This window comes from Erithacus rubecula (assembly GCF_903797595.1).
Source record: "Erithacus rubecula genome assembly, chromosome: 1".
Lineage (NCBI taxonomy): Eukaryota > Metazoa > Chordata > Aves > Passeriformes > Muscicapidae > Erithacus > Erithacus rubecula.
The window spans coordinates 103,602,424-103,629,785 of record NC_136658.1 but is presented as its reverse complement, the minus strand read 5'-3'; the positions used below and the strand labels follow the sequence as shown (position 1 = coordinate 103,629,785).

At 40.4% G+C, this 27,362-nt stretch overlaps 1 protein-coding gene across 1 annotated transcript in view; it reads left to right on the top strand.

Moving 5' to 3' along the window:
- The window catches only part of CFAP47 (cilia and flagella associated protein 47), a 258,137-nt gene extending 255,726 nt beyond the window's left edge, over positions 1-2,411 (top strand). The window contains exon 64 of the mRNA XM_079305151.1: positions 2,145-2,411. Within this exon, the coding sequence (XP_079161277.1) occupies positions 2,145-2,366 (222 nt within the window). The 3' untranslated portion in view covers positions 2,367-2,411. The remainder of the gene's footprint in view (positions 1-2,144) is intronic.
- Positions 2,412-27,362: the final 24,951 nt, after the last annotated feature.

The following is a 27,362-nucleotide window of genomic DNA, read 5'->3' as shown; positions in this document are numbered from 1 at the left end:
CCAGGATCTTTGCTCTGCCAAGGGAGCCGTCTCCATCCCACACCTCATCCTCATCCTGCTCCTCGCCAGTGCCCGTCAAGCTGCCCCCAGTGCACCTAGGGCAGCCAAAGGTGGCAGCGAAAAATCTTCAACTTCTCATGGTCCCAGAGGTGGAGCTCAGGCAGCCACAGGCAGCGGCACAGGGCAGCCACAGCCAGGCCGTGTGCCTGTGTGGGGACAAGCTGCCACCACTGCCGCCTGTGCCACGGAGCCCCAGGGACACCGAGAGCCGGGGCACAGGGCTGAGCAGTGCAGGGGAGAGGGGGCGGCAGCCCTGCAGCCCCTGTCCCCCGCAGCCATACACCCCCCTGCCCAGGGTGCTCCTGCCCCCACTCAGGGTGGCCCAGGAGCGCACAGCCCGTGTGTTCCCGAGCCGGCAGCTGCTGCCTGTGCCGCCCATCCCCACGGGGGCAGCAGCCATGGAGCGCAGCCTCAGGGGCACAGGGCCAGGCAAAGGGAATAACGGCATTGAATGTCCCCAAGAGGAAAAGGGCACATACAAGAGCCTGCTGCAAGTGATAGAAGAGCTCGAGCTCTTTCAAGAGGACAGCCAGAGTGATCAAGAGCTGTCCCCATGGGAAGATGACAACGAGCTCTTTTAAGTGGGATAGGCCATCAAGCTCTCTCCAAGGGACAGCAGCACTGATCCAGAGCTGTCCAAAGTGGAAGAGGCCAGAGAGGTCACTTCAGAGGACAGTGCAAGTGAAGAGGAGCTGTCTTGAGTGGAAGAGAGCATCAATGTCGTTTCAGGGGACAACCCGACTGCTGCGGAGATGTCCTCAGTGGGAAAGGACATTGAGGTCATTCCAGAGGACAGCAGGAGTTACCGGGAGCTGTTGCAAGCAGGAGAGACCATGGTGGTTGTTCCAAAGGACAACACATGTGAGGAGAAGGAGCCTCCCCAGCCTCTCTCTCTGCAGGACAAAGAGGCAGCAGGTCCTGTTGTCCCCAGTGAGGACTGCACATCACTGGGGACATGGAACAACAGGGAGCCCCTGAGCAAGGCTGTGCCAGAGATCTAGGCACTGAGGCAGCAGCAGGAGGAGCAGGAGGCCCTGGAGCACTGGATTGCTGCAGAAAGGGAAGCAGCAGTTCCCCAGAAAGGGAAGGGAGCTCAGTGTACAGCTGTCCTGGTCCCTGGCCTGCCCAGCTGGGAGCCCAGGCCCTCGGCGGGCAGCCGGCCGCCCCTGGAAGAATCCCTCACACTCCCTGGCTGGAGCATCTCCCAGTGGGATGATGTAATTTTATCAGTCATGCAGTGGGACTGAATGGCCCATTAGCAGATGATATCTTCCTGGAGGGAGCATAGGTTGTGGAAAAAAGATGATTGTCCCAGCTGGTTTTAAAGATGGCCTGTTAGAAGATAGTATGTGCCACAGAGATAAGGGTCACTGCCCCACCCAGATTCAACAGATGGTGACAGAATACACATTTCTGGCCACATCCTCTATTGCAACTCAAGACAGTAGTAACAATAAAGACCATGTACTCAGGAAGAATCAAGTATTCAAGCATTACAAGACATGACATGGAAACATATGTTCCATTCCCAGAGACCAGTTATAAAGATATAGCAAATGAAAAGTGTCATTTTCAATCCACAAAAATATGCCTCAAACTGGAGATTCCAACATGAAGCTTCAATTCTCTTGTGCATACTCTGAATCCTTTTCACTTAGTTTTGTTCATTGTTTCAATGAGAAAATCCCACCATTTGATAATACCATTGTTACAGATAGCAGAGCTGCAAGTGAATCCTGTGGTATAAACTTGAGGCATTTATGTTGTTGTATGGGATAGTCGCCTTTGAAAAACATACAGAACTCTTAAAAAAACATACAGACTTCTGGGATTTTTAAATAAAAAAGAGATTTTACATCAGCCAGGGAAAGTAAATGTCTCAGCTTTGTTATGCTTGGTCCTGAATAAAGCTTAATGTGATTTCAGTTCTCTGTTCCAGGAGTGCAATTCTCATTCTGTGTTGTTCCAGTGCATTACATGGAAAAGGACAAATATCTTTTGAAATCAATATTGCATCTTAAATCACTGATGAATTTTCATGATATTTTATAATTATTTTTTCCTTTTCTGTTCATTATTTTCAGACACAATCAATGCAGTGGACATATGTAATCAATGGACTTCCTCCACAGACTGTACCACCTACAGTGGCAGCAAAAGTAGTTTGCACCAGCAGCTACATAGGATCATTCACAGTCCGACAGCGCAATTTTATACGTGAAAATCTGAAACTTATAACCACCGGAGCATCCTCACCAATCAAAGGAGCACCTTTGGTCCTTAGGAAAAAACAGAGAAAGTTATAGTCTGTTAATTGTTTGGTGAGAGAACAAATAAATTCTGCAGATAAATGATGGTTTGTTAAATTTTTTTTTAAGCAAATATGGTATGCATGGGTTGTATGTTCTATATAGAAGATTCAGAGCACCTGAGCCCTAGTAATGTTCCTGTTTTTCTAGAAGATATTTTGGATACCTAACACTTTTTTTTATGTTATACAGATGTCAGCAAATTCAGAGAAAAAATTTTGAGTTTAAAAAAATATATCTGAAGATTGTGTCACTCAACCTAATGCTTTGCTTTCTAAAGGATGTTGCTTTAATAAGACTGTAATAGGAAATTTCAGTGAACATTCTGTGTGATGTTCAGCGCATTAAATCCATGCAAACCAAGCAAGAAAAAACAATCTCTGTTGTCTTGCACCAAAAATCCTTACCTTTTCTTGCTTTGGCAAATTTCATTAATTAGGACATCTTTGCTGTGTATAAAATCACAATCTTACTTTATTCATCCCACAACATTTCAAATCTTTGATAATTATACATAGTACAGAAGTGAAAAATGTCCTGCTGCAGTAATTTTATGTCAGGTATATTTTATAGAGTGTTTTAGAATATTAACATATAGAAGGCTATGAGAAGTCAGTGAGGAATGAAGACAGATTTCCCTTTTCTTCTTAGAACAAACAAATCAGAGGTGCTATTCCTAGTGTATTTTCATTCTTTAGATGGGAATTCAGGCTTTCTCTGCTCTTGATATAATGTGGAAAATTAGATCTATGCAGACATGCTTTTTAAGATCATTGGAGGGGTAACTCCTGACTTCTTTCTTCATTGAGATTGTTTTTCCAGATTTTACTGACAGAACATTGATTATATTTGTGTCTTTATTTTGATAGCAAAATGTACTTTGACAAAAAGATGGCTTGGCACAGATTAAGTGCCTTCTTGGCACCAATACAGAATGAACATCACTGCTCAGGAATGGGGAGCCTGAGAACAGCCTATGTAGGTCAGTGCAAATGAGCACCAATAAAACCCCTTTTACACAATGTGCTTGAGGATTTTGTTTATGCCACACATTTTTAGAGAAGCTATTAGAGAAAATGTTTGGAACACATAAAACAGCAATGGTGCTGGTTAATACCTCCTTCTAAATGCGGGGTACCCCATTTTGGTAAGAAATCAGGTAATCTGAAGTGAGAATAAAATCAGCTTTATAAATTCAGTGCACAACACTGGAAAAATACTGTCCATACTGATATCTCTAGAAGACATTGAGAAAGGAGCTGTTGAAATATTTATCTTAAATGCTGCTGAGAGCACAAATGCAGCTGGATTTCATAGGAAGACTCTATCTGCATATATAAATGAAGCGTTTCTCTGACATAAGAAATCAGATCTTATGGATCAGCAATGATTTCACAACTAATGATCAGTGTTCAGGAAATATTTTATTGGCAACATCTTTTTGTAAAAGCTTTTTATCCTTGTTTCACTCCTTTAAAGTTACATTTTCCTATTTAAAATGCCACTTTTTGCAAGATGAGCAAAATTTTGTAATTCTTCCAGAAATGGATTAGCAGGTGGCGTAGAGGTGAATCACTTAAAAATTACATGGTTCTCACTCCAGAAATTTTATGCCCAATTTACTTGTCTGCACTTGCTGCTATATGCAGTAGATTTCACATTCTGTCATACATCTAAAGATTTTAAACATCCATGGGAAAATTTGCAATAAAATTGTACCAGAGGGGTGTTTTCAAAAGAATCATTTCTATTATCAAATTTAAAAGAGATGAATGCATAATCTGTGCTTACAGGACAAAATTAGATGGATTTTTTTCAATGTGTACAAGGTCACTTCTGAGCTATGCAAGATATGCCATTGTCAGTTGAATTTGGACCTAATATAAAAATAAATTTTTCTAATTTCTTACAATTTAAACAGAGCTAAGCATCTTTCTTTTGATATTAAGAATACACTTACAAAGGTGATTTAAAGAAAGACCATTTAACTGTGTGTTTGTAACATACACAGTGTTAAAAAATAAGTGCATGCATCTATGGATTACAGTGACTAAATAAACTGTTAAAGTCATTTTTGCTTCTTAGCTTGATAACTTGCACTTCAATCACTGAGGTGATATTATTATTTGTAATTCAAGGACTAATTCCAAGTATACCTCTTAAGAAAACAGTTTCTAAGAAGCAGCACTGGAAGAATTCCAGAATGATAACTTGCGTTCATTACTTGCTTCCTCCTTTTTACTGAGCCATTTTGAAAATATTAGTGTTTCGACTCCTGGAAGAAAAGGTCTGACATGGAAAAGATTACAAAATGCTGGATTTTTTTACTTAAAGATTTCATTTCAAAGCTTTTGGACTCACCATTAAATGTGAGCTTTGGAAGAGCTGGGCAAGCTGCTCATCATAAAATGCTGTACCCAAAAATGTAATCTGCAGAGGAATTAAGTTATTTGAGATAGAGCTAAACATAATTGTTGCAGTCAGGACTCAGGGCTGGAAAAAATCAGCCCAAATCATTTAGCTTTGCATTAATTCTAAATTACTATTCATCATCATCATCTTAAGAGGCAATGGGAGAGAATGAACACAGCCTGGAGTTAAGGCTTTTGAGATGCCCTCCCATTGATTTCTGTGGTCTCATGCCAAATCAGAGCAGCCTCTATCAGAAACCAGTAACAAGAAAACCCCAAAAGTTTGTTACTCCACATTAGAATGCCCATCAGGATCCATTTCTTCTGAAAAGGATGAAATAAGGAGTTTTTGCCTTCACATTAATCTCTCTAGGCCCAGCAGAATCTCAGGGAAATGAGGAGGTACAAGTTACTACTGTAAGTAATAACTCCTAATTTATAAATGCGATTATCAATGAGGGATCTAAAATAACTTATACCAACCCCAGTTATATGTTTCAATTTATAGAAATACCTAATTCATAAAGCACAAGTTTTTCAAAGTAAATATGGCATTTATGGCCAAATGTTTTAATCAAAATCTTACCACACACAAGTCAGCTGTGCCATGTTTTTTGTGGCCTAGCAGAAATGCTGATTGTCTAACCAGTGTAGTCACCATGTGTTTATTTATATATTTTTTTATTTATATTTCTATTTTTTCCTCTCTTCTCTCTCTATGCATGACTATAATGATCCATCTATCAGAGCAATTAAAACAAGGACTAAAACCTTATGAGGCAATGTCATTGTGTAACACAGAACTTGTTACTTTGGCAATGAGGTCTACATTTAAATTTGTTACAATCCAGTGGAGCTTTTGCAGCTGTTGAGCTCCTGGTTTTGTGTGACACGTGGAGCAGTGGGGACAATCTGCCCTCGGGGGCTGCAGGACTGTACAGTCAGAGCAATGGTCAGAGCAGTTTGTAATTGTTTGATGTTTGGCTGAGCTTGGTTTGGCACAATGCACACAGGAGAATGACTCAAGGGTACCGTGGAGATGTCTTTATGATGCCCTCCCATGGCAGCTCAGCTTGGAGAGGGTTTGGCACAGATTTCAGTCATGCTTGTTCTGCCCATGTCTGGCATACCATGGTATCAGTGACACTCGAAGGCTGTTTTATACCTGATCTCTTTCACAAGATATGAAAGGGTTTGGAAATATCAAAACTGCCCATCAAAAATAATAGGAGCCAAACATTAAGTCCTGTGCCAGTGCAGATTTTGTCTGAGTCATAAGAATGGGGAGATAAAGGCATAAGAGGCAATCAGGATGAGCTGGAGAGCCCATGGTGGCTCAGTGCCCAATCCATTCCTGCTGCAGGAATGGGATTCTTTCCTTGCAGCTCTTTGGGGCTGGTGCCAGGTTAGCAGAGGGCATAATGCTGAACCAGCAATGCTCTTACTTTGGTGAAATACCATGGCAGCAGCCAAATCTGAGCATTCACTTTTTTTTCTCTTTCATCACAAACCCAAATTATGAGAAGAAATAGTAGGTTCTGACTCACCTTGCAGATAGCCAACATTGGGAAAAATTGCTGTATATTAATAGATAGAATAGATATTCCTAGGAGGAGAATAAGAGAGAAAATCCCTGGCTTTGCCTTACTATTTATTTGCTTGTGAGGCATTTCATAATTTTATTTCTCCCTGCAATGACTGCTCATTCTAAAATAAATGACTGAACAGTGCTTTGCTGCTGACACAGATCACAGTTTGTTGCTAATGGAATGTTAACTGCTTTTTAAGTAACTCTGAATAAACCTACTGATCCATAGAAGATTCATCGAAAAAGGAATCCAATTCATCTAGCAGCTTTTCTGCTTCCACTGTCATGAAACATATTGTTTTGCAGTTTACTTTACTGCAGTTATTGTAATATGGGTAGTGTCAGATTTCCTGTAGTCAAGTATTTTACGTTTTGAGACCATGGCATGATGACAGTGTGGTGAAATCATGGCAGGAATTGATGCCAAGGTCACTGTACAGAAATGTATTTTAAAATCACTGCTTAGTGGCTAAAGAAATAAAGACATGGGGCAAGAACTATCTTTGACCTTTCATTTCCCTCATTATTCCATTATTAGCTTCCTTTTAGGAAAGTACACAGCTTCTCCCAGTAAAAAAATTAAATAAACCTGTCAGTGGAAATCCTGGCAACTCACTGCTCATCCCACCATAGCAGATGTCAACAAACCAGTCTGGCACAAGTCTTAAGTGACAAAATAAAATCAGAGGTATCAAGAAGGTTAAAGCAACAAAATAAAATCCTTCTATTTATTAAATAGGGAGTGTTGATGTTCACCAGATGAGATCCAATTTACCAGTCTATACAACAACCAGTCCCAATATTCCCATTCTGTAACAGGTATCCAGAGTGCCTTTTCTACAGCCCACAGACCTGATATTGTCAGTGTGAGGTGGGAAGGGTGGCTGTGTCCTGACTCCACATCTCCTTCAGTTCTGTGTTTTCCTATATGTAACACTGAACTGCAAAATATACATTGCAAATCGATAAGACAAAAAAAAAAAAAAAAAAAAAAAAAGTAAGAAAAAATTTCCTCCACCCACACACACAAGCTTCTCTAAAAGAAGCACCTCAGAAGGTTTTAATTTTGAGGAAACTAGCCTATGAAAAGAAAGATTTATGATGATCTGTTAATAAACAAACAGGTGTGAAACTTCCACATTCTTTGATGAGTATAGACTGCATTTTTCTAATATTGTTTAGACCTAAGTATCACAGAGCAGTTTGGATTGGAAGGGACATTTAAAGGTCGTGTAGTCCAAACCCCCTCTGGTGAACAGGGACATCTTCAACTAGATCAGTTTGCTCACAGCCCCATTTCACCTGACTTTGAATGTTTCCAGATCCAGTCATCTGCCTTGTCTCTGGGCATCCTGTTCTGGTGTTTCACCACTCTCTTTGTAAAAGGTTTCTTCCCTTTGTCTCATCTAAACCTCTTTTAGTTCAAAACCATTACCCTTTGTCCCATTGCAACAGGCCCTATTAAAAAGTCTGTCCCCATCTCTCCTGTAAGTGTCCTTTAAGTACTGAAAGGCTTCAATAAAGTCTCCCTGGAGCCTTCTCCATGTGGAACAGCCCCAGCTCCTCAGCCTTTCTGCACCTGAGAAATGTTTTGTTCCTCTGATCATTTTTGTGGCCCTCCTCCAGACTCCCACTAACAGATCTGTGTCTCTCCTGAGAACTCCAGAGCTGGACAAGCGACCAGTTCCTCCATAAATATAATGGGATACAGCATTTAGGGTACTGGGGACTCCTGTCAACAATCTGAAACATTTTTGACTGTTTAATATCAATGGAGATAACAAACCCAAAACCACTTTGTCAAGAAATTGTACTGGCAGCACACTAACTCCCATAGGAATAACTCTCAGTAGTGTGTGGTATATTAGAGAATTAACAAATATGCATATAAAGTATGAATAAAATAATGATTATTTGTATTCCTTGAAATGTAAAATAAATATGCATTTGCATAACTTCACTTAGTTAAGCTGAATGTGCAGGCAGTCAGATGTGTACTTTGAACTCAGAGCATACCTGTGAGTATTGGATAAATACATGGTAAATATGTGAGCAGCACTCACTCAGCAGCCTTGCATTGCTGCTGGTTTGAACTGTTGCATTCAAATGTAAAACTTTTGACTTTAAAATGCTTTTGAGCCATGCAGTCACCTGGCTGGAGTTAATTGGTACTTCCATTCCATTTACCATTGTCTTATTTTTGTCCTAATATTTGCTATTAAAAAAAAAAAAAAAAATTAATAAGTAAACAAACAATTATCAAAGGGAAAAAAAAAAAAAAAAAAAAAAGCCAACACTAAACAAAGGCTACCTTGCCTAAGTCTGAGCCTTCTTATGGTCAGCTACCAGTTACTCATTTTGAAGCAGTTCCTATTGAACCTAAATCTAAATTACACAGAGGAGATAGTGGAGACAGAGACAAGCAAGCTCAGAGCTACAAAATTAAACCCTCGTGATAAAGAAATCTTACAGTATAGAAATATTTTCTAAGGGAACTTCCTTTCCTTTAGAGAACAGCATCCACACTCAGTGGCTATGATCATGGCCACATGAGGAATTAATTGCTAGATGACATGTCACTGTACTGACACACAAATCAGCTGCAGAAACATTTGATTAGCTCATTAAAAATGTCATTAATTAGGAGTTCAACATCTGTTAGAGTTGTTTGGTCATTTGCAGGTCACAGAAGTCAAAGTGCCCGAGTTCCATGGTGAGAGGAGGCTGGAATTTAACCCCCCCATGCTCCTCCCTTGGACCATGGAGGACAAAAGGCTGCACTGAAGCTGCCTGGAGCTCCCACCCCCTTCACTCTCCCCTTGTGCTGTGAGGCTTCAGCTGCCAGCACCAGCTGCAGTGTTGAAGCCAGAGCTGTGCTGCTGTAAATAAGAGGGAACAGCTGGGGGATATTGCCACTGGGGGTCCCATAGCTTTAAATATAATCAGTTCATGGTCTGATATAATCCTTATCTTAATTTTCAGAGTAGGCTGCAAATTATCTCTGCACCTTTCCCCAGGTTTGTATTAAAAGAAATAAATTACAAAGAGGAAATTTGCATTTAGCTTACTTAGCTTGCTCATGATAGGTGATAGTGAATTGTGATGTTGCTCTTGGAAGATTTTACCTATCATCTAGTGCATTGAGAGTGATGGTTGGGTGCAGTTCCTATCATTTTTCAAAATATGAAAGAAAATAAATTGCTTGATTATGAATCAGATTGGTAGAATTATTGGTGCCTGAATTAATGAATTAAAAGCAGCATGAAGAAGAAAAAACATGAATGTAATAGCCTCACTAGAATTATTTGGGAAGAGACAGTTTGTAAGTGAGGAATAGTTCCACCTTAAAGAAAGTAAGACAAATCAACTGGCACAGAAAACTGACAAGGTTATGGGGGATTATTTAAACTAGAAACAGGAGAAAAAAAATCAGCAGGTGTTGAGGAACACTTGAGCCAGTCACAGACATCTGCCAGAACTGTCAGCCCTGCGATAGTGTCTCTGTCACAATGTGAGAAGTATGAAAAATTATGGTAAAATTAGGGGAAGAAACAGTGCAGATCCCAGCAATCCATCAAGTAAAATTGGCCAAAGAAATTGTCCACCAACTGTCCAACAAAAAGAAATAAATACCAAAGAGTTCAAATAGAACTGATAGAAAGAAACAAAATAAAAACCATAACACCAAGGAACAGTACCTTGAGAGTAATGTTGCTATTCTGGCTGTAAAGTAGAGAAGACAGAATATTCCTTAAATGCAGTGCAATGCCATGGCAGTTCCATAAAAATGGCTTAAGAGAGTGTTTGAGGCCAGTGAGGAGAGCCAGGAAGGATGAGGGTGCAAGAACCAATGGCTCCCAAGAGGAAAAAACACATTAACACTGTGACACCAACAGCTGCTGGCTCAAAAGAAACCACACTGCATTCACAATGTTGGAGAAAGGCAATTAAAAGAACAAATGCTCCCCCTCCCCATTAAATCAGTCACACCTATATCTGATAAACTTCTTTCAATGTCTTTGATGGCTATAGACTGTCAGGGTGTTAAGAAGACATCAATTCTCCAACAAAATTCCACTGTATTTGGTTAATTTGCAGTAAGTATACAATGTAATTAAAGCCCATATGAGGATAAATTTAGCACATCTTGGCACACTATATAACTGTGTCTATGAACAGTAGTTCAAGACCAGTGAAAATATAACATTTTTTAATATAGCCTGAAGGTAAAATTAAAAAAACAAAAACCTGGTGTTGAGCTCATGAGCAGATAATGATCATCATTTGAATAAGAGATCTCCCCTTTGCAATATTCAGTAAAACCTGAAGAAGCCACAGAGCTTCCTCCCCAAAAACCCACCACAGTACTGACACAAATCCCTCCTTCCATCCCTCAGTTCTCCTTTTAAATATCACATGGATCTAAACATTAGCAGTAAATACACCAACCCTGACATACTGCTTTGCTTCTTCCCAAGGCAGAGGTATCTCTTTGTGGAAGGGAAATAGAAAATTAACCAATAGTTTTCAATCTCATCCAAACTCACAAGTCCAACCAGAAATGATGGTGTGGGGGTGGTGAGGTCACAGCCCCAGCTTTGGGATGGAAGAATTCAAGCTGCTGAAGTTTGGCCTTTCCTGGGAAAAACATTCAGGATTATAAATTTGGGAACCCAGTAGCAGTTGCAATCCAAAATGAAACAACTCCAAAACATCTGGCATTGATTATGTGACTTCCAGTTAATTAGTTTAGCAACTAATTAATGTGCCTAGTGGAGATGATCATCATGTGTGAGTGCCAGAGAGGTCAGCATGTCTAGAGTCATCTTGTGGAAGTTTCTCTTTGAGGGGGGTGCAGGTCACAGGTATGGTTTCACACCAGAGGCAAGAAATGAAACCACCCTGGAGTTTGTCAGAATTCAGTATCCCAGATTTCTGTAGGATTTGATGAATGATCCACTTTTCAGTGTCACATAAGATAAAAAAAAATAACACCATAACCTAATTTAATTTAATTATAAATATAAATTGCCCTGAATAGCAGGTAGAAAACTACTGACACTCAGAGAGACCTCCTTTACAAGTGATTAAATTTATTCTCACCAAGTGCTTAATATTTTTTACTGTTATCTCCAAAGAATGCAACGTTTACAAACATATTTATTCTCATTAAAAGGTCAAATGATGTCAAAGAAGCCTTTCAGCTTTGGAAAAGTGATAATTACATTTTGCTTGTTGGTAAAACATCTTTGGTGACACAGCCTATTATGTTTTAAGAATGGGCCTGAGCTACACCTGATTTTTGCTGCTGGGAAAAGCACTGGGTCACGTATAGGGCTATGCTGACCAGTTATTCTGGTAAACTAGGAATGTTTTCAAGCATCTAAAATACATTTGTTCAGCTAGCAAACTAGCCAGCAACATAGGAAAAAGACAGGTCTGAGCAGGGAGACTTCACAGGTCTCTGCCCACTTTCCCCCTCAAAATCCCTGAAAAATTTCCATTTTGAAAGGGAAGTTTTAAATTAAGAAAGCAAAACCAAACTAAGGCTTTTGAAGAGGTTGACTAAAAAGTGGAAGAGTTCTGAGAACAGGAGGGCAGAAAAGGATTCTGCATATGTGGTTCCTTCCTACAAAACCCCAGTGAGGCAATACAGGCTGCTGTGGAGTAATTTACCATGTGTACAGGCTGGGCTGCAACTGCTGAGCTCAAATGATTGACCAATACCTGATTGCAAATGGGAAATGGGTTCTTTTAGGACCTGTTGAAAGTGCAGTTCAGGAATCAGGAAGAACCATTATTCTTCATTTATAAAGTAACTGTACAAAAACTTTATTTATGCAGTGTAACCACGACTCTGTGCAAAGGGTTTTCACACTAAAGGCACACTTGGCTCAGAAGAGCCCATATACACCATGGAGAATCACAGAATAATTTAGGTTGGGATCATTAACTGAGAGTTTTGTTGGCTGGGCAATGTAGATTGAGTCGTTGGGGATGGAATTTTTGGCTGAAATAGGGAGTGAAAACCTGGTATTCTCTCTTCTGTTGTCTTCAGGAAAATTTGATTTCATGTCACAGATGTCCTTTTCATAATCAACTTCTCCTTATCAGAAAAAAAAAAAAAAACAAAAAACCAAACAAACAACCCCTGCATGTCCCTGTGTTTCAGTTAACTACCTGATTGTGAAGGAGATAAATGGGGTAGAGCTGGAAGCTCTTCCTCTCCAGTCCCTGTTAAGTGGCAACTACAAGTGAAGCAGAGGAAGAACTGCTGTGAGGATCCCTTTGGGTGCCAAGGCAGACATGTGGGAAGCTGGTAAAAATGACACAGTTCCTATGACTTGACAACATGTCTGACTTATGGCCTCACTCTTGTTTATTGCCTACAGGCTGAGAGAGTCTTGGGGAGTGCAGGATCAGTCTTGTTTTTCCTCCAAGGAATGGCTTGGCAGCTACAGGCTGAGATTAGACTCTGGAGGAATCAACATGTAAACACTGGGAGATTAATGGCCAATGAATTATAGCCATATGGACAGGACAAATTTCTTTTTTGTGATTGAAATCCTGTGGACATTTGTGAGAGGAAGCAGCCACCAAGTGCTTGTCACTTTGCACCATGCAGCTGTATTTCAGTGGCAGATGGGGCACTGTGCACTGGTAATTTAACACCAGCTGAGGCTCTCGTCTTTCTGGCATGTCTTTGCATGAGTCTTTATTCAGTTTTGAACAATAATCATGGACACTGTGGTTTTCAAAGTTCAAGACAAATATGTCCTCTGAAGTTAGCCCAAACTCCTGGATTTTAAGCCATGGTGGCCACCCCAATTTTAATAGCAGAGCAGCCACTCCATATGTAGCCTTCATGTAACAGGTACTGATATCATTAAGTGTTCAAGAGGGCAGCTGATCCTAACACATTGGTGATGAGAGATTTCTGACAAGGTGTGTGTGTCATGGAGATAATTGGGTGTCTGGGGCCATTCCCTGCCCAAGGAAGCCACAGGGAGTCATCTCTAAGCTCTGAGCAAGACATCTTTCCTCTGCATTTAGTACCTTTCCTAATTAATAAGAAATAGAAATAGTTCAATTTTCACCTTATAGATCTTCCATAAGGATAAGTAAGAGACAGGAAGAACTCTTTTTTGTGATTATTGCACCAAGCCAGTGAATAAAATGTGATTTATGCTTAATTACTGAAATGCATAACACTTAAATCTCTCTAGTTTTTGTACACAGCCCATGAAACAGCCGGAATACACAAATGTAGTGAGCACTTCCCACTGTGCTGCAAGAATTTTGGGTATCAGAGCTTGATAACTTGGGATAACTTTTGGGATAACTTGGCCACTGATTGTTGTGCTCTGCAGGCTGTTCTCTACCAAGACACCCCATCAAGTAGAGCAGCTCTCCTGATGAAGAAGGCAGCTGGGCACAGGCCAGGAAGGGAGAGATTTTGGTGCCTCACTCTGACAGTCAGCCTAAGGCAAGCTCTCCACACCTCTGAGCTGGATCCCTAAACAGCAAAGGCAACATGCACATGATGGCCACTTGGCCCAGCTCTTCAATAGCCATGGAATAAAATCACAAGGAGAAGTAAAAGTGCTTTGATCTCTGGGCTAGAGGAATGTGCTTCCCTGCTCTGTGCTGCAGGGTTTCTGAAGGGGGGAGACTATGCTGCCTTTGCTAGCCCCTTGCTGGCCACCGTGTCTCAGCTGTTTTGGCTGAGATGGATTTTGTTCCTACAGAAACCTCTAAAAAGCTCTCCATCTTCACTGACCAGCAGGGCCTGCTTTTGCTTCTTCCTTTTAAACAGCAGAAATTAATTCCTCTCCCAAAGGAGAGGATAGGTGGGTTTGCAGGGAAGGAGGAGACGTCTGCTAAACCAGTCCCCACCTCCTGGCTGGCAGGAGCCATGGGCAGAGCAGAGCTGCTGGGACCCCTGAGTTGTGTCCATGAGCCAAACACGCCCTGCCTGCAGGCTGAGGTGTTATCATGGGATACTGCTGGGAATCAGGGAAAAAGCTGCCTGGAGGCCTTGAGTTTCTCAGGCTTTGCCAGGACAAGAAATTATAACAATGATTAAACACCTGCAGGGTGTGTGAGAGCCGTGTGAGTGTCTTGTGATGTTTTGCAGAAAGCATTTTTTCAAAGAGGTGTTGCCTTAGTGGACCAATGAGTCTTTTCTATTTTGTTTTTCACATACTACCCTATATAAAGTGTGGTGTTTCTTTAAATAAAGCTCTCTCTTTCTTTTGCTCCTCCATTGCACAAGGAGCTATGTTGCATTATCCTTTTCACTGCTCTCCTATAGCCTAAAATGCAACAGGTGTGATGCTGGGGGATGCTGCTGCTTTCCTTCTGAGCCTCAGCACTCATGCAGGGTGTCTGGCAGCACTGGGATAGTTGTTTTCCTGGGGTGTCCTGTCAGACCCAGTCTTGTCTGGGGGTCAGGGCCTCTTTTCTGAGAGCTCTTTCTGCCTGCTGCAGAGCAGGGCATTGCAGTGCCCAGCTCTCATTTGTGCATGTTGTGCTGTGGGTGGTACTCACATTCCCTACGAACCCAGAAGCCAGTGTTGTCCCAGGCTGGCTCTGCTCCAGTGGGAATGGGGTGGGCTGGGGGTTTAGAGAAGCTGGTGCAGAGCCAGTGTCAGCCCAGCTGCTGCATTAGCAGTGAATTAGTGAGCTCCGAGCCACAAAGGCAGTGCACTTGCAGAGCTGCAGGCTTAGGAAGTGACCTGCCCACTCCATCCCTGCATCCTGCTCTTAAATTACAAACTTGAGCTCAGCAACCACAGCTGTACTTTTTTTCTCTGAACAGGCACAGGCTGACTTTTTCACCTCAGGCAGTTCAGGAACAGTGAAAGTGAAAAGATATAGATAAAATACTAGTAAAAATACAGAATAGCTACTCCTGGCATTTTTATAGCACTTTTTATCCAAGAATGTGTGTGGCACAATTAAGATCACAGGTTCAAATACCCCAGTTCACAGCAGCTGCAATTGGAGTCAATCACAGATGACACCCTAGTTGCTCATACCAAGCTTTTTCTGCTGAGCATATCTACTGTCTCTGTTGAATACTGGTTTGAGACACACTTCAAAATATTTATGTTATTCTTACTGTGTAAATAAACAGCTTGAGACTCTCGCTGCAAAACCCTTCACTAGCATTGGCATTCATGAAAGAACAAACAAAACACAGACAGAGCTCCATCCTTGGCCCATCAGCATGCTGAGCAGGCCATCCATCAGATATGCCTGTGCACTGCAGTCATTACTCAATGGGCAAAAGCATTTACAGAAAAATCCATGACACCCAGCCCTATGGCACTGGGGTTTAGCACCTCCTGTGCTGCACATTTAGAAGTGATGTGTTTCAGTGGCTGTGGTGGGTGACATCCTGTTCCCTGGGGCAGACAGACTGTGCTGCAGAGGGACTTCAGAAATCTGCAAGTGTCCCTTCATAAAATAACTCTGAATATCTCTGTAATAAAAGTGATACACAAATATTCAGTTTGAAGTTGTGATAACGTGAGACTTGAGCTGTGTCTCCAGAGCTGCATGTGAGTGTATAAACCCAGCCCATCCTGCTCCTCCTCTGTGAGCTCCTGCTCATGGCTCACAGCAGAGCTGCCTCCCCCACACAGCATCCCTGGTTCAGCTTCTCCCAAAGCCTCCTGCTGTTTTCTCACTCATGCCCAACATTGGCAGATTAATTGACAGCCTGCTGCTATTTTTACCTTGTAGCTTCTTTACTCAGCTGTCTCAATCAGCTGCTGCTCAGATTTTCCTCTCTCTGCCTTCAAAACAGCAAGCTGGAGGCTTTCAACCCTTGCTCCTATTCCCTCTCTTCTTCAAGACTAAGATTCACATGATTCTTTCTCTATCCTAAACTTTCAACAACCAAGGCTTGACACATTTGTCTTCTTGTATCTCTCTTCCAGAATGTGACAGCAAATGCCAGCCTGTAATCCTCACTCACACTCAGAGCCAAGACAGAGAGACAAGCAAACCCTCATTTCTGAAGATGCCAGCTAAGAGAAGCAAATGATTCAGCAGTCACAGGCGGTCTCAGTAACAGATGGCAGAAGAGACAAGCTTGCTCATGTTTGCTTGCACAGCAAGGCCTTTTGTGACAGTCTTGTGGAGGGGCTGCTTCCCATGAACAGTGATTTTACTGGCTGGCAGGACAAGGCTGAAACCAGAGCAGGTCCTTTGTGCACAGAACTTTACAACACCCACAGCTGCCAGCCAGTGGTTTTCATACTTCTAGCTTATATTTTGAGTGGGTAAACATGCTTTTGATGAAAAACTTTCCTGTCAAGAAAATGTGATTTAGTTGTTCCCACAGTTGTGCTCCATGATATTTAATTGCTAAGGCTCTTTTCTCAGGTCACACTTAAAATCAAGTTGTTTCAAAACAAAATGCTCCTATTCAGATATATATTTTAAATGTTGGTTTCATATCCTCCATCAGTCAAGCCATTAATAAGACTAAGAAGTCAGTGGTCTCTACCTTTCCTTCTTTAAAGAAATAAAAAGAAAACAGAACATAATTTTGCATAGGCTCTAGGCAACAATAAAAATATCTTTTGAATGCTGAACAATGACACACAAGTTGTGTGAGTAGGAGTAAGGTGTAGGATTAATGATTTTCTTGTAAGGCTGTGACTGCCAGATCACCATAGATCCCCATTATATCACCAAGATTAGTAAGCAAGAATAAAATACTTCAGTAGCTCTTAAAATAATGATTTCTTTCAGTTTCACAGCTGGTGCTAACTCTGGCCTTTGTCCTGCCCAAAGATCTCTGCTACAATTTCACTATCCTTCCCCCCTGTGCAAACACCTCTGCCCTTAATTCTCCAGCACTGCACAGCACACAAGGTGACCTCGTGTATGTAAAACTCATTACAGTCTCTCATTGGAAATCTTATCCTCCACCAGTGTCTAAAAATGAAAGTTCCTTTAATAAGTGATATGTCAGCCACAGGATAATATTCCAAGCTTTCCCTTCCACGTGCCATTGCAGTGATGCTGCAGGCATACCCATAGGTTAAACATTTCCAACATAAAACCAGGCAGGTCATTCTTCTAATCTGGGGTGCTAAAGGCTGTTTCTGTCTCACTGTGGTTATACACCTGCTGCTACAATCTTGTGAAAGGGTTGATAAATGCCACACTGCTCTGTAAAGTGGAATTCCTCTTGGATCATGTTACAGAAAGGGAGGTTTGAGTCTCTCTAGCTCCATGTTGCATCTTCCTGACTGGTTCTAATGATGTTTTTTTGCCTCTATTGTTCCATGTTAGCAGAAATTTTAAGAACAAGTATCAGCAGATAAATTTGTATTTAAGGTTCCTCTTTAAAATCATACATGGCTTTCTTCTATGCATATGCAATGCATGTTTTCTAAGTGACACAACCTTTCTGCTTTACAAACAAGAATTTTTAGGATTGTCTGAAGGACTTACTGTTCAATGACCCGTGAATGTAAAGAAAAGGTCAATTTGAAATGTTTGGCCATTTTCAAAAATACCCTATCTTTGGAGGTAAAGGAAAAAAATAAAACCAGCTCAGAAGATGATATTAAGAAGTCCTTAAAGCCTGATGTACAGTTTTAGGGAGAAGTATTAATTGAAATACATTGATTATAAAAATCTAACTTTGAGGTTGACTTAGTCAACAAAACATAAGCTACTCTTTATATCTGGATAGGAAACCAGAGCAGAACAAATTCAGTTTGTATGGAGGAGTGACAGATGCCTGTTTGAGAGGACAGGGGAGGAGTTAGACCAGTGTTAGGGTTGGGTTTTAGGGCTAAGATGGAAAGGATATGACCCTTGCCACATTGTCTTGACCCAGCCCTGCATGCATCCCACTCAAGGTGGGATTTTGATGACATTTCAAGATACAGAAAGGCATGATTTTAGTGGTGAACAGACTTTCACCTTTCTAATTTTCCTTGAAAGGAGCAGTGCACCAGTGTGAATGACTTGGGGCAGCACACAGGAGTCACAGGTAGAGTTTTGTGCAAGCAATTATGTGTCTAAACACTTGGATCAGTCTACATGCACAAAAGAGTGTTGTAACCTCCTCTAGGGTGTTTTCCTTGGGAAAAAAAAACATCTTAATGGGGTGTTGTTCTGTTCCAGACACTCACTCCTGTGTGCATAGACCAAACATGGAAAATTTGACCACTAAAGCGAGACTGTGCTAGGAAATTAGGAGTCTGTGAGAACAGGAGCTGCAATTCTTAGTGGTTTGCAGTCTTTACTACAGCAATTGAAGTGGATGACAGCTGCAATGTTTAAGAAATACAGCCTGACAAAAATTACTGCATTTTCCAGGGGTGACATGAGACATAAAAGCTGATAAATAATCCTGTAGGAATCTACTGCCTGCAGTGTTTTACTGCTATTATGAAACAATATCATTCAATAAAATTAAAAGGCAGGGTTATTAATTTTCAAGGCAGTGTGTTGATATAGCTTACATTGATAATAGTCAACCCAAAAATCTATGTTCAAAACCATTTGAATTAACCTTTGTAATTAGTCACTTACCATGACTACCTCTCACCTAGATGCTGCTAGCTGAATACACCAATGTATTTAGGTGACCTCTTCTATTAAAAAATTTCCAACAAAACAATAGACTTCCAGAGATAACCAAAGAGTTTACAAGTAAAGACACTTTTTTCACAACAGAAAAGTTGTTCATATTACTGCATGAAATCAAAATTGGAAAAAAAAATCAAATAAAAAAGTTTGCATAACCATGAACTTAAAAAAAAATAATAAATCTCTATTTGAACAGCCACCAGAGGCTGCTAGAGACCTAACCTTGCACCCATTGCCCTCCCCTTTATTAAAGTTTGTTGGTCTCCCTAGCAGTGTTACTTGTCTTCATCAGCCAGAAGGTTTGTTGTGTCCCTTTTTCCTATGTGACAACTAGATTCATAATTAACTAGCCATACTTTTCTGCAATAGAGCTTAAACTTTGCCAGAATAGGAATGTGAGATGTGGATTCCATTCTGCCTTGAATAATGCCAGTTAAACCTTAGCTGTTCTAAATGTGTGCAGTTGAGAAGACACTGAAATCCTTTGGCCATATCATTATTTTTAAATCATATGTTAAAGTTTGCAGGATATTTTACCATGGAGATAGAATTTCTACCCCAAAGATCTTGCAGTCTCACAAGATCTAAAAAGACAGAGATACATTGGCTACAGGCTAAAGGATTTATTTGATGGAGGTGCATGATAATGCTAAAAAATTTAACATATTAAATGTTCCCCAGCCCTCTGCTGTTACTGAAGCCCTCTGGCATTTGAGGCAGTGGAGATACTAATGCTTTTCTCACTGGGAAGGGTATTGGGGATTATGGCTACAGCAGGGTAGACTTTTTTCCTCATTCCCTCTATACTTGCTCACATTTCCTGGGTCCCATATCCCATGATGAAGCATCCTCTCAGGTTAATGTGAATTCACCCATATTTCAGATAAGAAGATCTTGGTCTGGAAAGGCAGCAGGACAGACAAGGCTGTCCCAGCCCCACTAAACTCTTGGTTTGGGCAAAGTTTTTGTGTAGCTTCAGAGCTTCCAAGAAAATTAATTTGGGGAATGCAAGCAAAGAGTGAATGCCCTCTGTGGTTTTGCCATGATGTAGAGAGAATAAAGAGTGGGCTGAATGGGGGATCCTCATACCAGAAATGCTATTTTTAAACTTAGATTGGTATTAGTGATACAGGGAGGTGCTGGTTTCTGAGAATTATCACTCTGAGCCATATGCTGCTGACTTTTGTTTATCTTAGAAGTTATATAGCTGCTGGATTTTAAGCTTCTGGTAACCATCTACATTTTTTATTCCTTTGGATAGGAGTAGATATATGCAGCAATACCTCAGAGTAGTATTTTTAATGACACTTTAGAGTTTTCTTCTAAGCTTCAGAATAGTTTCTGCATGTGTATTACAATAAAATATTGTAACTAAAAACATTGGAAGTGGCATAGTCTAGGCAAGGTTATTAGCATAGCTTTAAAGTTCTTTACTGTTGCCACGTTTTTCTTCTAAACAGTTTTCTTCCAGATCAATGCAGAATTACTAAATTTGATTTTAAACAAACAGTGGCAGCATTTCCAGTTAGTCTGAACAATAAATGACAATAACAACAATAAAGCATTGTCTGGCAGGATGTGATACAGGTTATGTTCATATACCACCAATGACTGTGCATCAGCATAAAACAGTCTGCTCTCCTTTTTCAGTTCATAAAAGTTTAAAAAGAATAAAGTCTACCAACTGGATTTTTATTAGCTTGGCTATTGAAGTCAGAAAGCAATAAGTGTTGTTTATCTTAGGAATGGAAGAACCCAAAGAACTTGATTTAAGCAGTTGAATAAATATAAGTCAGGAAAAAGGAGAGACATGAAGAACACACTCAAATTTTTACCAGGTAAAATCCTGTTTCATTCATCCTGAACAAAAGCAATGGCAAGTTACAATGTTGGCATCTCCTGCTCTGTGTCCCTTCTGAGACCCACCACCAGAGACCTGCAGGGACTCCAGGCAGGGAGGTCATAGACCCTCCTGCTGCCCAAGGAAAATCAGCAATGCCTCTGTTACTCCTGGCAGTATTGCTATTACTGAGAATTGTGCCACCAATTCTTTTGAAGGAGCTTCCTTTAAGAACTAAGCAACTGGTTCTAAATTTCACCCTTAAAAACCCTCCCTAGTGCTGCTTAGGTGTGTGTCCTCCTTCACTTGGGAACTCATCTCTTGCCATTTAAACTCATTGTTTGACCTTCCCATCTGAATGTGGAGGTGATTCCCCACTCCTCTGAAGCTGCCTTTTATACCTATAAAAACTTCTGTCCCTCATGGGATTTTTCTTCTTTACTCAGAGCAAACCTTCAACTCTCTGGTTAATCTCTCCTCTAATCTGTGGGCAACTGCTCAGAAATGTGAAAGTGAAAATGTGAAATACCTGAGCTGTGGCTGTATCAGTACCAGGAGACTCATTTCACCTGATATGCCAGCTTGACATTTTTCTCTGCATCCCAATCAGCTATTGCAGCAACCTGAGGTTGCAGATCAGACAGAATTTGAGTAAAAAATCACCAAATCCTTTAATTTTTCAATTCCCTTATGTGTATTTATGTGGCTGTTCTCTCAAAACGTAAGACCCTGAATCATACTTTTTCATATAAAAGTCTCAAGAACATTTTGATCTCCAAATCTTGCATTCAGGAGGGTTGCTGGTCCCCATTTAGTCCCATTAATCCTTTTTTTTTTTTTCCCTATTGTCTGCAAATTTAATTTGAATACCCTGTTGAGACTAGAACAGTAAAGAAAATATTAGCATTTTCAGACTCCAAAGAGTCTGCTCAAGAATCTTTCCTTTTGGCAATGGCTCATGAAAAACTGTGGTTTGATTACACTCTTCCAGCTATCTTTGCTCTCCCCCTCCTGTGGTTCCCAGCTGGATGATGAGCATGTCATTCAAAACACTGCTAGGAGCCAAGATTTGACATCTTTTGCTTCCCTTCTACCAAAGTGTTTCCATGTCACATGAGGCAATTAGGATTGGCAAAAGAAAGATTTGTCAGACTAACCCGTGTTTCCTTTTGCTTTTTTTCCCCCCCTCTAATTCTGGGTGCCTAAAAATAGTTGACTTGATGATTTTTTTTCCTATAATTTTTCTGAAATTGAAACTAAGCTGACACCTTTGCAACTCTCTGGCTCTTTCCCCCTCCTTTCAAAAGTATGGGCACTGCATTTTCCTTCTTTAAGGGGCTGGCATTCACCCATCTTTTGCAAATTCAACATGATAATTACTGATGACTTGTGAGGTTCCCAGCCAGCCTTGGAAGCAAACCAAGGGTGAAGTTCATCATACTAAGCAGATATTAAATAAAGTTCTTATCTAACCATTTCACCTGAGGACTGAAATCCTGCCTATTTTTCCAGCCCTATGCAGTATTCATATTATAGTCAGTTTGGGAATCAAAGATTTTTTTTCCCCAAATCCATCATATTAATTTTAAACAAAAAACTAACAAAAGAAAGAATGGGGGAGAAAGTATCACATCTTGTGTTTTATAATGACTAGGGAGAACACAATGAGATGGCTGCTGCATTGTCACCTCAAAACAGAGAAGAAATTGTCATGACAGACACTCTTTTGTCTTTCATTGTGCATCCTGTTCAATGCACAGGGGTCAGACTCACTCCATTAGAAGAGAAAGAGGCACTGCTGAATGAGCCATGTCTGTTCTCACAGTGAGATGCTCACACTCTTACTGTGCAGGGAAACCCTTTGGTTGTCAGCCTCAATAAAGCTGCTTTTTTTAATGAATATTGCAAAAATATCATCCATCCTTTCTTATTGTTAATCATTCAAAACCTGATTTTAGGCCTTCTTCCTGTTTCAGCTGTGATGATTTTTCACTGGAAAGCTCAAGCATCTTTCTGCATGGGATTTATGTCCCTGAAAAATTCCTATTGGTAAATGTAGTTACTGGAGAATTTTTCAGATAAAAGGGTTTTGAGAGGAAACAATGTATTAAAAAAATGTCCCCCTTGCAGAAACTCCATATATATACATCTATATATACATATATATATATATACACACACACACATATATATATATATATTTAGACAAAAAGCCCTATCTGAAAGAGTTTAATCCTGAAAAGATGCTGCAAAGAGTACAATACAGGTGTTAAATGGGAAACTTCAGCTTTTTCAACAGCATTTATTTAAATACATCATAACACTTAAAATTCCCTTTCAGCACTGTGGACCCAGAGACCTAAAAAAATGCACATTTTAACAGTATCCTTCCTCCAAAGAGATTTCTTTTAATTGTTGTTTAAAAACTGCAGAGAAAAATGCTAGAGGAATGCAGACACACAGGAAAAACTCCCCTGAGCTTGCTGGCTGTCCCAAGTGCTTCACTCTATTGTTTATTCCTCTTTCTACACAGACTTTGGAATAATGTGGTTCTAGACCCAGCAGAATTTAAAGAACTATCTGAAAACACTTTCAGAATATTATTTTTCTCCTACCTTGAGCGTGGGTGGTACCTAGGTTCAATTTGTGCTTGATGTGAGCACAAATAGATGCAGAATTACACACTGAAACAGGGTGTAGCATGCAGTGTCCATGCAATAACCCTCACCGTATCTGAGATGGGTTCTCACCAGTTAAAGAAGTGCTAGAAACATCCCTGTATGCAGCCATAGGCCATCATTAATAGCTAACAGTGCTTTCTAAAAAAAAAAAAAATTGAAAAATTAAAAAAACAGAACACCCTTCCCCTCTCCACATCATTTTGCACTGAAGTGGTACCCAGCAGTCTCAGCAGGGGTTGGTGGCAATTGTGTGAAGTTCTAGGTGTGAGTCTGTACATTTGAACACATGCTTGCTTCACACACACACACATATGGACACTGCTGATGGTTCATGGGAAACTTAATCTGGGTTTTTTTCCAGGCTGTTGGCTTTCCTCAGCTCCAGCCTGGATCTTTTCCAGGCTGGGAATATTTCCTAGAGACAAACCAAGGAAAAACAGAAAACACAGATAGACACCTGGTGTTGACCACCAAGTTGTGTGAGTGTAGCATGATATTTTGCAAAAAAAATGTTTTCAAAGAGATGCTCCCTTCTTTGACCAATGAGTCTTTTTTACTTAGTTTTTCACAATCTCCCTTATAAATATGCCATAGGTTTTCAATAAATTGCTCTTTCTTGCTGCTTAGAAAAACAGTCATGTTGCTGTATTCTTTCACCACTTCTTAGCCTCACAGTGACACACACACACATATATATGTATATATATATATATGCACAGTTGTCTCAGTCCTTAAAGTGACTGACACAGAGGGGCAAACTGCAGACCAGGCACACAGGTGAGCTCCTCTACCTGTGAGAGCTGAGCAGGTGGGTACCAGAAATAGAAATACAACTGCATTTGCACATTATAGTTGGATGCTCCATGTTTTTCTGCTTTTCCTCTGCCAGCAAGACATGACTGAAATCTGTCACGTCTCTCCATATTGTCATTTGATAGCAGTGTTAGGTAGGAGAAGATGGGAATGTAAGGAGACCAAGTGTAAACCATCCCACACCTTGGAGTGGCTGCAGTTACACACAAACCTGTAACACAGTAAGCCCTCCCAAGTCCACCAATTTTCCTTCTAATTTTCCTTCCTGAAGTTTTTCTCATCTTTGCAGATCCATCCCACTCGGTGCTGGAAGATTTCCCTGAGCCATTGTGTCTGTCCAGGTTAATGCTCCAGGGTATATCAGACAGAGAAAGGCAGGAGATTTCTCAAATCTGATTGTGCTCTAAATGTGTCTGCAAATGCAGCACTACTGAGACACTGCTGGCACCTATCCACTGCCAATTTACCATTCCCAGAAACACAAACAGTATTCAGGGATGAATGTGTGAACTATGTGTGCTCAAAGTCTTAGCAATTAAAGAAAAGTTGGTTAAAGTTGGGTTTGGTTAATCTCTCCTGCCTCTGTAAATCATTTTTGTAGGAAATCAGGAGAAAATAAAGTATTTGCAGTTATTACTGAGAGAGAACATGCTCCACAACTTAGTCAGCTGTCAAAGTAATGATCCCATTTTCCATGAAAGCAATCTTGGTACTGTCTGTGTGGTACCAGAATAGTGTGTGTGTTTCTGGGATAACAAAAGAGGAGCCAAGAAAGGTTACAGGCCCAGCACTAGAGAAAAACACATTTGCACAGAATATGCTGGAGACATTCAGGAGCAGCTCAGGATGATGTAGTGGCAGGTCCTGTCGTGTTGCCAAGGACAGAGTAAGTTGTTGGTCTCTTAGGCTGGGGCTGACATAGACCAGTATTTCTCACAAGTAAATAACTTTATTCTGCAGCACAGAAAAAAGCTCCACAAAAACATAAAGGCACCAGTAGATGTGGGCTAGACATTGCCATTTTTAAGTCTTCTAAACAAGGTGTGGGAGTTAAAAATAGGCTTTTATTTTGTCCTTCTCTTACATGCATTTTTCTCTGCTTATCATGAGGTCATTTCAGACTGCTGCAAGAAAAGTTGCCTTTTCTTGCCTCCACAGAGTGCTAATAAGCAATACTATAAAAACAACTAAGAAATCTCCACTATTATTAGTTCAAAAACTGTATTAAAATATATGTCTGCACAGGAGTGGGGGAAATAGCTCAAAGTAAAGTATGTTCAAAGTTCTCTAACATTTTCTATGCAGAGCTTTATATTACATTGAAACCTACATCTGCTGCTATAATTTAAAGTTACTTAAAAGCTATTTCAGAACCACTAGATTGATGAGTCAGCTTGGGTGAATAGAATACTCATTTTTAAAAACTGTTCAAAATTTAGTAAATTTTTTCAAACAAATTTTATTTCAAAAATATACTGCTATATGTAGCTCTGATGTCTCGTTCACATAGTCAGGGAAATTAAAATATTTGTCCTACTTAGATATCTAAAACCTGCAATCATTGTATGAGTAATACAATGAGCACCATTAAAAAAAAATCACAAGACTGAGAAATGAACCTCTTCTATACAGATGCAAATTTGGGGCAATGACTTTGGAATCAGAGAATGTTACTTGAGAATATCACTCTTTTTTATTTGCTCTTTTTTTGATGGTATTAAGATGAATGTTTTAGCTTTTCACTGAGTTTCATTACTGAACAATCCTACCCTATATTGCTTCCCTAAATCATGGGAGAAAGAAGCACCACAGCACTTTTCTCCAGAACAGAGATAATGTGCCTATAGACCTCCAGATTTTAAGACAGGAGTGAAACTCTAACCTGAGCCTGTGTGATCGGCCTCTGTGGGACACTTTCAGAATAAGCAGAGTTATTTATGGTTGCTGAAAGAACAAGGGAATAGTAGAAGATATAGTAAAATTGCTGTGAAGCAATTTATTGACTCCTGAGAAAATAACAGGAGGTAAGAAAGGTGAGAAGATATGAGATAATGGAGGAAGGGAGTAGGAGGTGGAAATAATTTTAAGTTATGTATGCAATAGTTTCCTGGGCTATGTAATTGTCTGGAGGGAGAGGAGACTGTGCTGGATCTGATTCATACCTAGGAGCCTTTTTTGTGCTTTGGACTTGGCCTAAGCAGTGATTTGAACACAAAAATATTAAGCTAGCATCTGTCTCTTGAGCATTTACAGGTAGTATGGCTTTGGCTAAATAGAGGAGCTCCCCTCAGTCCAGCAGATCTAGGGATGTATGTTGCATTTATGCTTTAAACCACTGGTGTGGGGATTTTTTAATTGTGGCACCCTCAGTTTCCTTTGTAAACTGATTTGACTTAAATATATGGTAGCAGAATCCAGCTTTTTGACTTTGTGGTGAATATAGAATTATCTTTCTTAAAAAATTCTGGTGGATTGATTGATTTGCTTGGAAGCTAAATAAAATATTCATCCTTTTAAGTTATTCAGCACCTACTGTCAGTCAACTTGTTCACTTGAACTATGTTGGCAATTAAAAGGAGATACAGATTATTCCAGATTCCTTGGAGACCAGCCCCATGCATTTCTGTGGTTGCTACTTCACCTGAGTGCACTTTTGTCCTTGCTCTGTAAACATGAGAGGTTCTCTTGACTTGAGGAGGTGGATAGCATTTCACTGTGTGGATTTGCAGGTCAGAATGGCTGCTGCAGGCTCCTGCTCTGAGGAAATGATGGGGATTTTGCTGTTTGCTTTTTTGAGGCAGGAGGATCCTTGGTAAGAGTGCAAAAGAGGGAAAGCAGCCTTAAGAATGGATTTCTGCCCAAAAGCAGGGAATGCAATCCCATCTTTTGCTGTGGAGGAGGTAGGATGGGAGCCTGCAGGTGGAACTCATGAAGGGAAAGGAGGGCAGTGAGGAAACTGGGTGGCCAAAATCTTGTCAAAGCAGCTTTGATACCAGCTGAATGTTTTTAAACATATGGGAAGCAAAGACAACACAG